The sequence below is a fragment of the Salvelinus namaycush genome, chromosome 40 (genome assembly GCF_016432855.1).
Source record: "Salvelinus namaycush isolate Seneca chromosome 40, SaNama_1.0, whole genome shotgun sequence".
Lineage (NCBI taxonomy): Eukaryota > Metazoa > Chordata > Actinopteri > Salmoniformes > Salmonidae > Salvelinus > Salvelinus namaycush.
Genome location: NC_052346.1, coordinates 15,107,885 through 15,123,595, shown reverse-complemented (window position 1 = coordinate 15,123,595; position 15,711 = coordinate 15,107,885). Strand labels below are relative to the sequence as shown.

At 44.2% G+C, this 15,711-nt stretch overlaps 2 protein-coding genes across 2 annotated transcripts; one reads left to right on the top strand and one right to left on the bottom strand.

Moving 5' to 3' along the window:
* Nucleotides 1-4,080: 4,080 nt before the first annotated feature.
* LOC120033506 (testis-specific gene 10 protein-like) lies at nucleotides 4,081-11,963 on the bottom strand. Its single transcript, XM_038979876.1, has 17 exons — nucleotides 11,711-11,963; nucleotides 11,412-11,620; nucleotides 10,370-10,525; nucleotides 10,082-10,267; nucleotides 9,872-9,949; nucleotides 9,591-9,742; nucleotides 9,313-9,428; nucleotides 8,996-9,150; nucleotides 8,762-8,817; nucleotides 8,436-8,604; nucleotides 7,928-8,038; nucleotides 7,326-7,511; nucleotides 6,937-7,104; nucleotides 5,094-5,275; nucleotides 4,793-4,897; nucleotides 4,557-4,709; nucleotides 4,081-4,456 (listed from the first exon to the last, which is right to left on the bottom strand). The coding sequence occupies exons 1-17, from the start codon at nucleotides 11,874-11,876 to the stop codon at nucleotides 4,426-4,428; spliced, it is 2,379 nt and encodes a 792-aa protein (XP_038835804.1). The 5' UTR covers nucleotides 11,877-11,963; the 3' UTR covers nucleotides 4,081-4,425.
* A 1,717-nt stretch (nucleotides 11,964-13,680) lies between these two features.
* Nucleotides 13,681-14,987, top strand: LOC120033402 (lipoyltransferase 1, mitochondrial-like). The gene has a single exon (XM_038979745.1). The coding sequence runs from the start codon at nucleotides 13,827-13,829 to the stop codon at nucleotides 14,964-14,966; it is 1,140 nt and encodes a 379-aa protein (XP_038835673.1). The 5' UTR covers nucleotides 13,681-13,826; the 3' UTR covers nucleotides 14,967-14,987.
* Nucleotides 14,988-15,711: the final 724 nt, after the last annotated feature.

Below are 15,711 nucleotides of genomic sequence, written 5' to 3'. Positions count from 1 at the left end.
TTCAAGTACACTGTTACCTGAGTGAAACATTAGCTCTGGTCCTTATAAAAGCAGCTCAGGCAGTCCCACCCACCCAATCAACGGTCAGGAGTCAGACAGCTCACCTTTCTGACACCACTACCTCCACTCCCTCCCTCCCTGGACAAAGTGTGCTTTCAGGACTGGCCTTCTGAAAATCATTGTGAAATACAAACATGTAATAATACTACCTCTAAGAGTGTGGCCTTATGTTGCCTGTACAGGCAAAGGAGGAACCTGCACACCTCAGCCCAGAAGACATTGACTACCAGAGTTAGAAATGTCCAATGTCTTGAGTGTTGCTCCCCAACAAAGAAGGCTTGTGTAAACATTAACCTCGCTGTCATGGTTTCCAGATGAATGGTGTGGCAAGGGAGAGACTAGCTAGCAGCTGTTCGATTATTAACTATCCTAACTGAGACCCACTTCTTTCTTTCATATTTATGAAGAATATTGGGTGAATTCCAAATTCAGGTATTGCAAGGTACAGTATCTTCCCATTTCAAAGCTTTTCATATTCATCTCTCAGAGTTCAGTGCATTTCTCAGTGTTCTTCACATACATGGAACAATGAATGGCAACTTCTGTTGATCCACTATAATGGGAACACCACTGTCATTTTTACATGTTACATTTTAATCATTTAGCAGATGCTCTTATCCAGAGCGACTTCCAGTTAGTGCATTCATCTTAAGATAGCTAGGTGGGACAACCACACATCAGACATAGTAAGTACATTTCTCCTCAATAAAGTAGCTATCAGCAGAGTCAGAGCTAGTAAGAGGGAAAAAGTAAAGTTCACGATGGGGTGTGATTATTTAAGATACTCCTTGAAGAGGTGTAGTTTTCGATGTTTTCGGAAGATGGACAGGGACTTTGCTGCCTTGGCTTCAGGGGGAAGCTGGTTCCACCATTGCTGTGCCAGGACAGAGAAGAGCATGGACTGGGCTGAGCGGGAGCTGCCCTCCCGTAGGGGTGGCAGAACGGAGTGCTTAGGTTGGGGTGCAGGGTTTGAGCATAGCCTGACGGTAGGGAGGGGCAGTTCCTCTTACTGCTCGGTAGGCCAGTTCCATGGTCTTGTAGTGGGAAAAAATCCCATTGATATCCATTCTACTCTTTCTATGTAGATGATTTCTGCCATTCTAGAGACACGCTAGAACAGACATCACCAACCAGATTCGGCCTCGGGACGATTGTTTCTTGAGCGGATGGTCAGGGGGCCAGAACATAATTACAAATCATTTGTAGACTGCAGATTGACCGCAAGAAGCCCAAACAGATCTATAATTTGACTAAAACATAATCATTTCAACCCTTGTTTACATGTCTATCCAGTAGTTCCTGTATGTATGTAATAAAACCTAAGATTACCTGGGGTACCAATGTAAGAAATAACACGTAAAAAAACAAAATACTGCATAGTTTCCCAGGAACGCGAAGCGAGGTGGTTCACCCCGCTATCATCCAGAAGGCGAAGTCAGTACAGGTGCATCAAAGCAGGGACCGAGAGACTGAAAAACAGCTTCTATCTCAAGGCCATCAGACTGTTAAACAGCCACCACTAACATTGAGTGGCTGCTGCCAACATACTGACTCAACTCCAGCTCACTTTAATAATGGAAAAATGTATGTAAAAAATGTATCACTAGCCACTTTAAACAATGCCACTTATATAATATTTACATACTCTACATTACTCATCTCATATGTATATACTGTACTCTATACCATCTACTGCATCTTGCCATCTTTATGTAATACATGTATCACTAGCCACTTTAAACAATGCCACTTTTATATGTTTACATCCTCTACATTACTCATCTCATATGTATATACTGTACTCTATACCATCTACTGCATCTTGCCTATGCCGTTCTGTACCATCACTCATTCATATATTTTTATGTACATAATCTTCATCCCTTTACACTTGTGTGTATAAGGTAGTTGTTGTGAAATTGTTAGGTTAGATTACTTGTTGGTTATTACTGCATTGTCGGAACTAGAAGCACAAGCATTTCTCTACACTCGCATTAACATCTGCTAACCATGTGTATGTGACAAATACAATTTGATTTGATCACATACACTGTATCTCTATCATGCATAGGATTTTTTTGTAACAGATTTCCAAATTAACAATAAAATGAAATACATTTTAAAAATTGCTCAGAAAACTAGGGGGGACTAGAAACTCTGCTCTCCTGCATCCTGTAGTCAGGCAGCGGCCTGTCAACGACCTGCCATCAACCTGGCAGCAACCTGCCAGCAGCCTGGCAGCAACCTTTGGATAGTCATTACCTTGGGCAGGACGCAGACATTCAGCCTACCCAATCTACTTCTGAGACAGAACAGGAGTTTTATGACACACCTGGCACACTGCTAGTCACACCATGAAACTGCACACACACACACGCACACGCACACACCAGTACTAATTTCTACAGAACACCCTCCACAGGTATAACTAGCTGGTACCCCCCACTGTGTCTTCACTGCTCTCTCTCTCTCTCTTTCCGTTCTCCTTCCCTCTTCAGGGCTTTCCTATTTTAAGGCTGAAGGTGACCTTGTTCTCACGTATTTCCTGGTTATTAGTCTTATTATTGGTCTTATTTCATCTCTCAGAAGCATCTTTCCACGCCCAATGAACCGTAATATTACACAATGCCATAAAATAATGCTGGATAGAAACAGTGCAAGCTTCTTTTTGTTGTTGTTGATTGATGTGTGATGTGAGAGTGTCTGTTCATGCCGTAGATACTGTATATTCAAATAGATTGCTGCTTGTGTTTCACAAACCCCTGTGATATTATCTTTCCTAATGATTGTAAATGCTGTTTGTTGTGTTGGGTGTACTGTGCCTGTCCTATCTGTTTCGTTTATTGCAGGATTATCATGTTTCTGTCTAGTCATACAGTAAACATGGTGATCGATCATAGCACTTTTAACCTACTGTACCTGCCTTCTGTTGAGTTGGAGTAGAGATGGGCAACTTTGATTGGGGTGGGGGCCCGGAAAAAAACGGAACTCATCGTGTAGCTAGCAGGTCTGCTTACCGAACACATGCAGTCAGAGCCATAGCATTTTGGGGGCCCTTGTGAGCAAAACATTTTAGTGGCAGCAGAGAAAACATTTGTTTTAGTTAATTTCCTGCAGTTCTACACATTTTGCCATGGGGCGTAGAGAAAATGTTGCAGTTTAAAGCAAGTTTGAGGCAATTATTAACATTTTGCCATTGGGCTGAGAGAAGACTTAAATTGTAGATTTTATTTTAAATTTTTAAAAACATGTATTTAACCTTTATTTAACTAGGCAAGTCAGTTAGGAACAAATTCTTATTTACAATGACGGCCTACCGGGGAACAGTGGGTTAACTGCCTTGTTCAGGGGCAGAACGACAGATTTTTACCTCGTCAGCTCAGGGATTCGATCCAGCAAGTTTTCGGTTACTGGTCCAACGCTCTAATCACTAGGCTAATTTCCTGCAATTCTGCTCATTATGCAATGGGGCAGAGAAGAATTAGCAGTGTTACAGCTAATTTCCTGCAATTCTATGAATTTTGCCATAGGTTGGAGAGAAATAATTGCAGTTTTTAATATGATATCTGAGTGAGAGTGAATTACAAAATCAATGGGTGGCCCCCAGTCAGTAATTTGACCATGATTACTATAAGTTTAGATTGCTCGACTAATTTACCAATCATAACTCAAATTTGCTGACGGGCTAATTGAGTGACCGTCAGTGACTGGCATTACAAGAGAAAAACCGCTGATGCACAATTGAACCTTCTACTATTCTAACGCTCAACAGTAAGTTGAGACCCCGGCAACAATAAATCAAAATAACACATTTTGTAAATTGATCCGCGGGCCTACAAAAGGGGGGCCGTGCGGAGCACCAGTTTCCCATCTATGATTTAGAGAAGAAAGCATCCCAGGGGAGACAGACTGAGTGGCCAGTTGAACATGTAGCCTACAGTACCATTCTGCAAGGTTCAACTGACTTATGACTGAAAAGTAAACCAGAACAATTTATTTTTATTTTTATTAAAGCACTTTTCTCAGACAATTTACAAAAAATGTAATACATTAATGAAAGAACATAATTTCCCTCTTTTAGCTGTATTTCATTTGAATCAAATCTTCATCAAAAATATACTGAATGGTCACTCATTTTACAGATCAATACACACAACCAAACACAGTGATGTCAGTTCATTTGTAAAATTTTATAAAAAATACATTTGAGATAACACTTGTTGAAACTATTTCCGGTCTAGGAGGGTTGTTCTGAACCTGAGGTCCTGATCATGACATCACAGGGTTTGAGTTGAAGAATGACATCATAGCACAGTGAGGACTAGAGAGAAGGTTGGGTTGTCTTTCCTCCAGAGAGAGATCTGTTCAGTCGTAGAGGTCCTTGAACCCCAGGCTCCTGTCACCACACACACACACACACACACACACATACAGAGTGAGATGTAGAAATATATGTGTGCTGTATTCAATGTGCGGTGTTCAGGGAGGGGGCCCACCTCTCTGGGGATCTCTCTCTGGCCAGGTGGTCTGCGGTGGACCACAGGGGCCTGCTGGGGCTGAGGGAGCGACGCAGGTGAAGGGAGGAGGGATGCAGGCCAGAGGACGATGACGACAGACCCTGACGACGCAGCTCCTGCACTGCCCTCTCCCTGAGAGAGAGGGAGAGAGAGAGAGAGAGAGTAAAGCACAAGCCAAGCCTTTACGACAAGCAAGGAGAGACAGACAGACAGACCTCTCAAACCGCTCAGTAGATAGCTGTCTTTTGGTCATGTCCAGGTCAGCCTCTAGCTGTGCCGAACGAGTACTCAATGTAGCCACCTCTCTACGCTGAGCGCTCCTGAGAGAGAGAGAGAGAGAGAGAGAGCGAGAGATAGACAGAACGAAATGTAGAGAGAGAGAGAATTGAGTTGGAGGTGGATAGATGAAAAGAGAAAGAGGGAGAGAAAGAGGGAGAGAAACAAAGAGGGAAGCGGTCAAAACAGGCAACCGAACAAATCAGAAACCCTTCCAACAGCAACCAAGTGTCTGCTTACGCCTTGCTGTCGGCCGCGGTGAGTTTGTCCCTGAGCAGCTGGATCTCCGTGTGTCTCTCCTGGGAGCTGAGCTGTCGGTGTAGCTCCTTCTCCCTGGTGGACACCAGCATGGATTCCAGACTCTTCATGCTCAGACGCTCACTGGAAAGCTGCTTCCTGAGCAGCTCCAGCTCACACTGCACCTACAAGCACACACACACACACACACACACACACACACACACACACACACACACACACACACACACACACACACACACACACACACACACACACACACACACACACACACACACACATGAGCATGTTGACATAAAAAGTTCACCTACTCATTCAAGGGTATTTCTTTATTTTTACTATGTTCTACATTGTAGAATAATAGTGAAGATATCAAAGCTATGAAATAACACATATGGAATAATGTAGTAACCAAAACAGTGTTAAACAAATCCAAATATATTTTAGATTCTTCAAATAGCCACCCATTGCCTTGATGACAGCTTTGCACACTCTTGGCATTCTCTCAACCAGCTTCACCTGGAATGCTTTTCCAACAGTCTTGAAGGAGTTCCCACATATGCTGAGCACTTGTTGGCTGCTTTTCCTTCACTCTGCGGTCCGACTCATTCCAAACCATCTCAATTTGGTTGAGATCGGGGGATTGTGGAGGTCAGGTCATCTGATGCAGCAGTCCATCACTCTCCTTCTTGGTAAAATAGCCCTTACACAACCTGGAGGTGTGTTGGGTCATTGTCCTGTTGAAAAACAAATGATAGTCCCACAAAGCTCAAACCAGATGAGATGGCGTATCGCTGTAGTAGCCATGCTGGTTAAGTGTGCCTTGAATTCTAAATAAATCACAGACATTGTCACCAGAAAAGCACTCCCACACCATAACACCTTCTCCTCGATGCTTTATGGTGAGAAATACACATTCGGAGATCATCCGTTCACCCACACTGCGTCTCACAAAGACACGGCGGTTGGAACCAAAAATCTCCAATTTGGACTCATCAGACCAAAGGACAAATTTCCACCAGTCTAATGTCCATTGCTTGTGTTTCTTGGCCCAAGCAAGTCTCTAGTCATGGTTTCTTTGCAGCAATTCGACCATGAAGGCCTGATTCACGCAGTCTCCTCTGAACAGTTGATGTTGAGATGTGTCTGTTACTTGAACTCTGTGAAGCATTTACTTGTGCTGCAATTTCTGGGGCTGGTAACTTTAATGAACTTATCCTCTGCAGCAGAGGTAACTCTGGGTCTTCCTTTCCTGTGGCGGTCCTCATGAGAGCCAGTTTCATCATAGCGCTTGATGGTTTTTGTGACTGCACTTGAAGACACTTTCAAAGTTCTTGACATTTTCCGTATTGACTGACCTTCATGTCTTAAAGTAATGATGGACTGTCGTTTCTCTTTGTTTATTTGAGCTGTTCTTGCCATAATATGGACTTTATCTTTTACCAAATAGGGCTATCTTCTGTACACCACCCCTAACTTGTCACAACACAACTGATTGGCTCAAATGCATTAAGGAGGAAATAAATTCCACAAATTAACTTTTAAGAAGGCACACCTGTTAATTGAAATGCATTCCAGGTGACTACCTCATGAAGCTGGTTGAGAGAATGCCAAGAGTGTGTAAAGCTGTCAAGGCAAGTTTTGGTTACTACATGATTCCATGTGTGTTATTTCATAGTTTTGATGTCTGCACTATTATTCTACAATGTAGAAAATAGTGAAAATAAAGAAAAACCCTTGAATGAGTAGGTGTTCAAAAAATTTGACCGGTACTGTATGCGCGCACACACACACACGCGCACACACCATCCCCTCCATGACTCACAGCCTCCTTGCTGGCGTCCAGTTTGACACAGAGCTCCCTGGTCTTCTCCAGGTCAGTCTGAGTGGCGGTGTGTTCCCCCTGGGCCTGTCTCAACTGCTCCTCAGTGTGCAGCAGACTCCTGTTAAGCTGAGACACCTGGCTGCTGCAGCTCCGCTCTGCAGACAACGCCTAGGATACACACAACTATAGGAGTCCAGGGTCATCTTCATTACGCACAACATGGTAAAACGTCGCAAAACCTTTTACAACAGAAAACTAAAATTAGCTTTTGTTATTGGACAACTTCAGGTAGTCCCACCCTGTTTCAGTCCGTTTGGTGTCTAATGAATATGACCCAGTGTGTAACCAGTGATAATCCCTACTGATAGAGACAGTGAGGTTAGACAGACCTCCTGCAGACTGGCATCCAGAGCCTCCACCTTCTCCTTGAGTCTGCGTCTCTCCATGTCTGAGGACATCAGCTCCAGCCTCAGCTCGCTGATGCTCTCCTCTGCCTGCCGCGCCTGCCCCTCCCAGCTCTCGGCCTGGGCCGACGCACGCCGCCGAGCCTCCTGGTGCTCCCTGCACTCCCGCTCCTGGTGGACACACACACACACACCCATTTGGATTATTTGTTTAGCTCCACAACGAATCAGTGCAAGTGAAAAGGTCTTGGCTATCAGTCCCTACCCAACTCCAGTCTGAAAACGTTGATTGCCGCTTACAGTAAGCACAAGGAGGAAAGGAAAAAAACACATTTTCAAAAAGGAATTGATCTGGAACTCAAAGGCTGCGTTTACACAGAACCCCAATTCTGATTATTTTTCCACTAATAGGTATTTTGACCAATCAGATCAGCTCTTTTGACAATGTTTGGGCTAAATATCAGAATTGGGCTGCCTGTGTAAACGCAGCCATAGCTACTCTGGATGAGTGATAATTAGTTCGACAAGACATAACTAACAGATCACAGATTGAAATATCATTCATTCACAGTTACAGCAGAGGGTACCTTGGTGGACAGCAGGTTCTCGATGCGGGAGATGTCAGCCACATAGTCCTGTACCTTCCTCTGCAGCTCATGCACCTCCTGGGCAGAGTCCTCAGAATTCAGCTCCAGGGCCTGGACAGCAAAACAAACTAGACCTTACAAAGTGTTTGTGAGATTCTAAAGAGATAATGGCCATGAGGTTGGTATATCATGAATAATATGGCGTCCTAGTGTTTTCTACTACTGTTTGCCCTAACCAATCACCTGGGATGAAAAACTATTCTGGACCATGAGCCCATGGCATCTAGTCTGGGCTCCAGTCTTTTTAGCTAACATTCCAATCCTTTCCACTCCTGTCACTTGGAAAATGACACAGAGTACAAGGAGTGGAATGTAATAGCTGAACAGAGACAGATACCAGGCTACATACCATCCTCCCTAAACAATATGAACCCAAAAAGGTTGATCATTTCAAAGTTAAAAAAGAATAATTGTGCTCCTGGTTTGGTCAGAAAGTGCTGTATCTGACCTGGTTGTTGAGGCGGCTCCTGTCCAGTTCCTCTCGGAGTTGAGCATTCTCCCTCAGGGTGGAATCCTTCACCTTGGCCAAAGCCCCCAGCTCCTCCCCCGCATCCCCCAGCCTCCTCCTCAAAGCCTCCAGCTCCCTCTCCCGCCCTGCCAGCTCCTCACGAACGCTCCTGGGGAACAGAAAGGTCACAGCCAGGGGTCAGAGTTTCGAGGTTAACTTACACAGGTGGTGCAATCCGTATGCGTCTCTGAGTGAACCTTAGTATGGTGACTTGGCATCTGATGCTGCTGTGTGAAGCTTTGTGGTACTGGACAACTCAGACTCACTCTGCTGATGTCTCCAGATCCTCAATGGACAACCTGAGATTCCTGATGGTTTTCTCCTGAAGAAAAACACATAGAAACCAAAGAGACCATCACTCAATCACTGATATTAGACCAATGTGTCACATCTCATGAGGTGATATCCAAGTGGACATGTCAACGTCCTAAACATAGTGGCTGGCAGGTAGGCTGGCAGGTACAATTGGCTGTGTGTGTAGTTAGTGTTCAGTTGATTACGTTGTCGTCCAGCTGGTTGTGGGCTGAGTTAAGGAGGTCAGTCTTGTTCTCCAGCTGCTCCTGCAGGGAGTCTCTCCTCTGGTCCAGGTCAGTGATGGTGGACTGTAGACTGCTCACCTCCTCTCTTAGACCAGACATCTGCCTCAGTAGAGAGTCTGACACAACAGATAAGGTTCAGTTTGGTAAGGTTATCTGAAATAGCGTTATTACACACACACACACACACACACACACACACACACACACACACACACACACACACACACACACACACACACACACACACACACACACACACAGAGACCTTGTCTCCTCACCGTTCTTCTCGTCCAGCAGTTTGTTCCTCTCCTGGGAGTTCTGTAGTTCTCCGATGCGGGAGGTCAGTCTGCGCTGGCTGTCACTCAGGGCGTTCTGTGTCTCACTGTTGGACAGTCTAAACACACACATGCGAGCACACACTTAAAAGGATGCTAAAAAAGGGATTAAATGGACGCTATAGAAGCAACAGTTCCCACACGTGTCCAGTATATGGCTGATGCAGGAAGTGAATCCCCAACCACATGACTTCATACATCAGTGCTGGTTCCTTGCTTACCTCAGCATGACACACTCGTTCCTGGTCCTGCTGTGTTCGTCCTCAGCAGCGGTCAGCTTCCTGCCCAGGGTGTGGACCTCCTCCTCTAGCACCATCATGGACTCCCTCATCAGGGCAAGACGGCTCTTCTGGTCCCCCCGTTCATGTTCCAGCTACAGCAAGGAGAATCACCATGAAATGCAATTAGCAGAACGAACATTCCATTCCAAACTAAGGACATTTAAAGAGTGTGTCTGTTCTAGTCATTGTGTTTCTATGGAGGTTTTCTCCTCCTCACTCACAGTGAGAATGGCTGTCTGCAGGTCCTCCACCCTCTGCTCCAGATGAGCCCTCTCACTGATGGCTGTCTCCTGAGAGATCTGACAACACGCAACACACACATAGACACTTTCTCTCAGCAGGATACACACACACTTTCATTGGTAGTCAATAGATGGCCATGCTGGAACACTCAGAAGTAGATTATTGTCCAATCTGGTTAATATATTGACCTTGAGTCTCTCCCTCAGACTGTCCCTCTCTGTGCTCATACGGTGGAGGTCGACCTTGGCCTCGTCTCTCTCCGCCTCCACGCGCTTCAGGATGCTCTGAGCTGACACAGTGACACTGCTCTTATCTGCGCGCGACGACTTGGATTTCAGTACCTCGCGAAGCAGCGATGCTATCTCCTGCTGGGCCTGATGAAGAATGGGATTGTTACCAGCAAAATGATTTCCCATTCATTTGGACCTGAGCGAAGTGGAGTTGGAGTTAACTATTCCTTTAAGAATGGTACTGGCCTGCTGATAGTGCATGCTGGTCTTGTCTCTGTCGACAGTCAGAACTTTCACGTTGGCCTGGATCTCTGACAGGTGGCGCTCATACTTATCCAGCATGTTCTGCATCTCGTCCCGCTCTCTCAAGACCCTCATCAGCTCAGAATCATAGCTGACCCCCTGCCCAAAAGAGTACATCAGCTGTTACATTAGTATTATGACAAAGTGCTCGCAGTCCAGGAGATATTGGTCAGAAATGCGATTTTTTTCTGATTAATATGGAAAAAGTATTATTTGAAGAGTTTATTTACAAAATGCTATGTCCACCAATTTTTCACATTTGTATTTTTTCATCAGAAATGATTGCTTATGGGTACCTTCATGCGTGTGTAAAATATTACTGTTCTCAGATGTTTAATTAATAGATTTTAGTGTGTATGAAAATGTGTTTATTTTGCTAACCGCTATATTGTTTTGCTGGAATGGAATGTTGGTATCCTGTATATTTGACTGTGATATGTGGTTGTCTCACCTAGCTACCTTACGATGAATGCACTTACTTTAAGTCGCTCTGGATGAGAGCATCTGCTAAACGACTAAAATGTCAAATGTAAATGTTTCACAGGTTTTATATTACTGAATACATTTTTATTTAATTGTTTTATTATATTGATGTAAAAAATATATAATTTCTACAGTTCTTTATTAAAAATGTTACCATGTATTACATTTGACTGTGTAAAACCTAGCAGTACAACTTATTTCTCTGAGAGTGAGCCGGATATATAGCATTTTCCTAAGAAATATGATTATTTGTCTCTGAAATGAAACCATCAAGTAATATATTTTAAACAAATACACGTCTGTCAGTGAACAACCCCATGCCATGATTAGATAGTGAAAAAACACACCAATCTTTTTCATCATTTCTTTAAGCAATCAAAGATAATTTACCAACATTTCTGAAAATTGATATATAGCGTCATTTATACATTTATAACACTGAAGATGGTGTAACAAATCCCTATTTACATTTCTAGTTAATATTAGACAGCCATTCCTTTACCTTGACAGGGGACTGGCGGGTGGGGCTGCGGCTCTGGAGGTGCCCCCGACAGGGGCTACAGGAGCACCTGCCCCTCAGCATCCTCCTCAGGCTGTCTGCTTCCTGTCTGTAGTAGTCCCTCTCCTCCTCCACGCTCCGCAAGAAGCTGTCCAGATGAGAGCCACGTTTCCCCCTGCCGCCTGGCTCTGTGAACAGGACCTGCTCTCTCTCTGTAGGATAGCCAACAATGTTACATCACATTCTGGCATCTCGTTCTCCACTACCCTCTCTCCTCGCAGTCAAGCCCCAGAGTAACTCACCTGTGCGGCTGAGCTTCTGCACCAGTCTGTTCAGACTGTCTCTCTCCTGGTGCAACTGGTCCAGTAAGGCCTGCAGGTCCTGCTCCTGATTCTGCTCTACTGTGGGGTTCAGCTGGGTCTCAAGTTCTATTGGTTCAGTGTCTGCCGACTCGCTATCCTGAGACATAGCCCAGAACCCAGGGTGGATGGTAAATGTAGGCTATTGATTATACTATTTTCTTTATGCCTGTTGAATTAGATTGCAATATAGTGGTATCAGTCGTGGTCTTACAGGTGTCACTTTGGTGATAGCGCCCTCTAGTGACGTGATCTTCCTCTGCAGGTTTTCGATGATGCTCTACAAAACCAGACCCCCTCCATTGTGTTCAGTATTCACATCGCATCCCCTCTTAGGCACACAGTAAGTCTACCTCTGCATGCTGTGTGTGGTCCTCTGTTGTCTCCAGTGTGGGGCCCTGCTGGTCCTGCTCGTCCTGCAGCTGAGCTGGTGTACTGATATGGCCTGGCTCCTGCTGGTTCCCCAAAGACAGCTCCTCCACCTCCTCCTCCCCCCTCTCCTCCCCTCACCCCCTGCTGAAGCTGCACCTCCTCAGCCTGCACACCAGCCACACTAACCTCTGCAGCCTGACACAGGAAGGGCAATGGGGATTAGGTGAAAATAAATAAAATAAGAAAATGTGTCTGTATCAAGCTGATAGATTAAAAAAACTAACAAGAGTGCCTGATTTATGACACACTGCTCTAAACAATTGACGTTGTCATGGTAACCAAGCATATTCAAACTTGACCTTGCTAACCAAAACATTGCATTCAAGTTCCTTATTTGGCGAACAGGTGCTTTTAATCGAGATACTGATTATGAATGTATTATAAACAGCACTGTATTGGATTTCAAAAGGTTGCTAGTTTGCAAAGTAGTGTCTTCCAAATCACAGCAATCTTGCTAACGACGCTAGCCTTGAATTGTCGAACGCGATACTGATTTTATTATGGCAAGATTGCTCGCTAAACACTTATAGAATTAGGCTAAAGCTACTGCTTGTCTAAGTAAAACATTAGATGTAAACAAAAACAAAACATGGTTGAGAGAGAGATCTTCAACTTACTTTATGGATGAAATAGTTATAGCTGTAGCTAGCAAATAGTTACGTGAGGTTATCTGGATAAATCACTGGGGTTTGCTGTTGTAAACCCTGAATGGCTCCTAAACCGCTTTTCATACGGGATAAACGATCTGACCAATCAGATGTCAGGATTCGATCGGAATTCGACATGTCGCAAGCTTGCAAGCCAATCAGCAAAGGCCCTTTCTTCACAGTGTGCGTCCATTACCTTGACAACGTAGTGTACCCGGTACTCCACCACACACTGACAACACGTGCTGATAATGTTAGCAGAAGATAATGTTAGTTTAGTGTAATTCCAAGTCTAAATGCAAAAGTATTATGCATCAGAATGACTGATTTGACTGCATTGCTAAATGTATTGCAGTGTTCTATGCAATTTATGCTACCATTTTAAAACAAAAGGAATGCACCCCAGGCTTCAATTTGAAGCCTGCACCCCAGGCTTCAAGTTATTTTGCCTTCGTCAGGATTAAAAAGTAGGCTACTATAATAAATTGCACTGTCAATCTGTTTGTGGGAGCCTAGCTGTTGTCCCTCTGCAGTACATGATACTTTCATATAGTGAGCCTTTTGTGGCTGTTTTTGCAGAGCGGCAAGTGTTGACCTGTTAGTTTGTTGATTTTGAAAAATAAGCCAAAAATAATATTTAAAATCCAACCCAGCCCCTCAGGAACTAGTAAATCCTTTTTGACTCAATATAAATATTAAACCGCTGGGTGGCGCTGTAAAACCAGCATCGAAAATCACTTGAGCAACAAGGGAGTCGATATCGCTCCAGCACAGCAGGTGGCAGTGTTACAACAAGAGTAAATAAACCGTGCCTTTAAGAAAATAAGAGGAAGAAAAGCGGAAGTATGTGTGTTAAAACGAATTAGATCTGAAAACGTATTCACTCTGAACGTTTACATTCATGTATTTGGAAAAGTTTCATTCCACAAAAGTGATAAACTATTTTCAGATGCACAGAAGAAACGACAGTAAGAGGCACGATGATTTTAAGAACATTCTCGAATTTGTTCGCACAATACCAAGCATGTTTTCGATCGGCTCGAGCCAAGAGCACATTGTCAGCTGTCATTGACGAGACTGGTAAATCAGGATTTATCCTCAAATCTTTATCAACAGACATATTTGAAAACTTAGCATTGGAGGACTGGATACACGATCATGTTGACCTCCAAAACCGGAGTATGCTCTTCTTATGGAGTAATGCCCCAGCGGTGGTGATAGGGAGACATCAGAACCCATGGCAAGAGTGCAACCTTCAGGTCATGAGACAGAAAGGGATACCGCTCGCCAGGCGACGCAGTGGGGGCGGGACTGTATTCCACGATTTAGGAAATGTCAATTTGACTTTCTTCACGTCCAAGAAAAACTATGACCGTCACAGGAATCTCCAAGTCGTGACAAGTGCTCTGAAAGGACTCAGGCCAGACATGGATGTACGTGCAACAGAGAGGTTTGACATCTTGCTGAATGGCCTCCACAAGATTTCAGGAACCGCTGCTAAATTGGGAAGGACAGCAGCTTACCATCACTGCACCCTGCTGTGTTCGGCGGACAGGGCACTGCTGTCCGTGGTGCTGAAACCGACCTGCCAGGGTATCAAGAGCAATGCAACGCAAAGCGTGCCATCCCCTGTGAAAAACCTGCTGGATGAGGACCCGACGTTGGACTGTGACACTATCATGGATTCAGTGGCATCCCAGTACAACACAGAGTTTGGTTTCAGCAGCCCTGTAACACTTGTGGACCCAAGTGATGAGCTGTCCTTGCCTGGTATCCAAAGAATGGCCCGTGAACTGTTGGCATGGGAGTGGACATTTGGAAGGACTCCTAAATTCAGTATCTGTACGACTTTTGAGTTGAAAAATGACACGTCTATCTGCAATGCAACTCTAAACATAGACATAAAAAATGGCATTATAGAATCTTGTGACATTGAGGTTCCCTCGGACTGGCTACCTGTGGAGTTGTCTCGAGAGTTCTCCTTACACCTGATAGGTGGGAAATTATGTCCCTACGAGACATCAGTAATCACAGCAGAATTTCTGAGGACAATCCCACAAAATAAAGAACTTGAAAGAAAGATGTATAATCTGTCCCGAAGAGTTGTCTTCATGATGTGAATAAAGCACTGCTGCATGACACACTGAGTTGTCCAGTGTTTTGTTATTGGGATAGTTTAATCACCAATTTCTCTGGACCAAGGGAAGGGGTGCTCTCTGTATAGCCGTTCTAGAAAGTTATCTGTAGACCCTGACTTTATATGCACACAAAGTATTTCCATAGCACAAATTCTGCATAAACATCTAATTACGCTGGTAATCAGTTTATAATAGCAATAAGGCACCTTGGGGGTTTGTGATATATGGCCAATATACCACAACTAAGGACTGTATCTAGGCACTCAGCATTGCGTTGTGCGTAAGAACAGCCCTTAGCTGTGGTATATTGGCCATATACCATACTCCCTCTGGCCTTATTTCTTAAATATACCCTTTAGAAAATAGGTTACATCCTTTTCCCGAGTGCAATAAATGCTGCCTCTGTAATGGGGGACAGTGTGCTGCTAACAACTTAGCTTCCCCCACATCCTTCAACCAGTGATCCTCTGCTTTGAAAAACAAGTGATGAGAGGAAGCCCAGTGGCGGGCAGTGGGGGAAGATGGAGCGATATGGATTTTGGCTGACATTCTGCAAATTTTGTCATCGATGAAACATTTGATCCCAATACAGTTTTCTGTTCCCAAAACTAAAATCTGTTATGAACAGAGTAGACTTTACACTTTGCCAAAGTTGTAAAAAATAGCTTTGTTTAGAAGGAGTGTAAGGGCGAAATGCCAATTGACTTATTTCACATGCACACTTCAC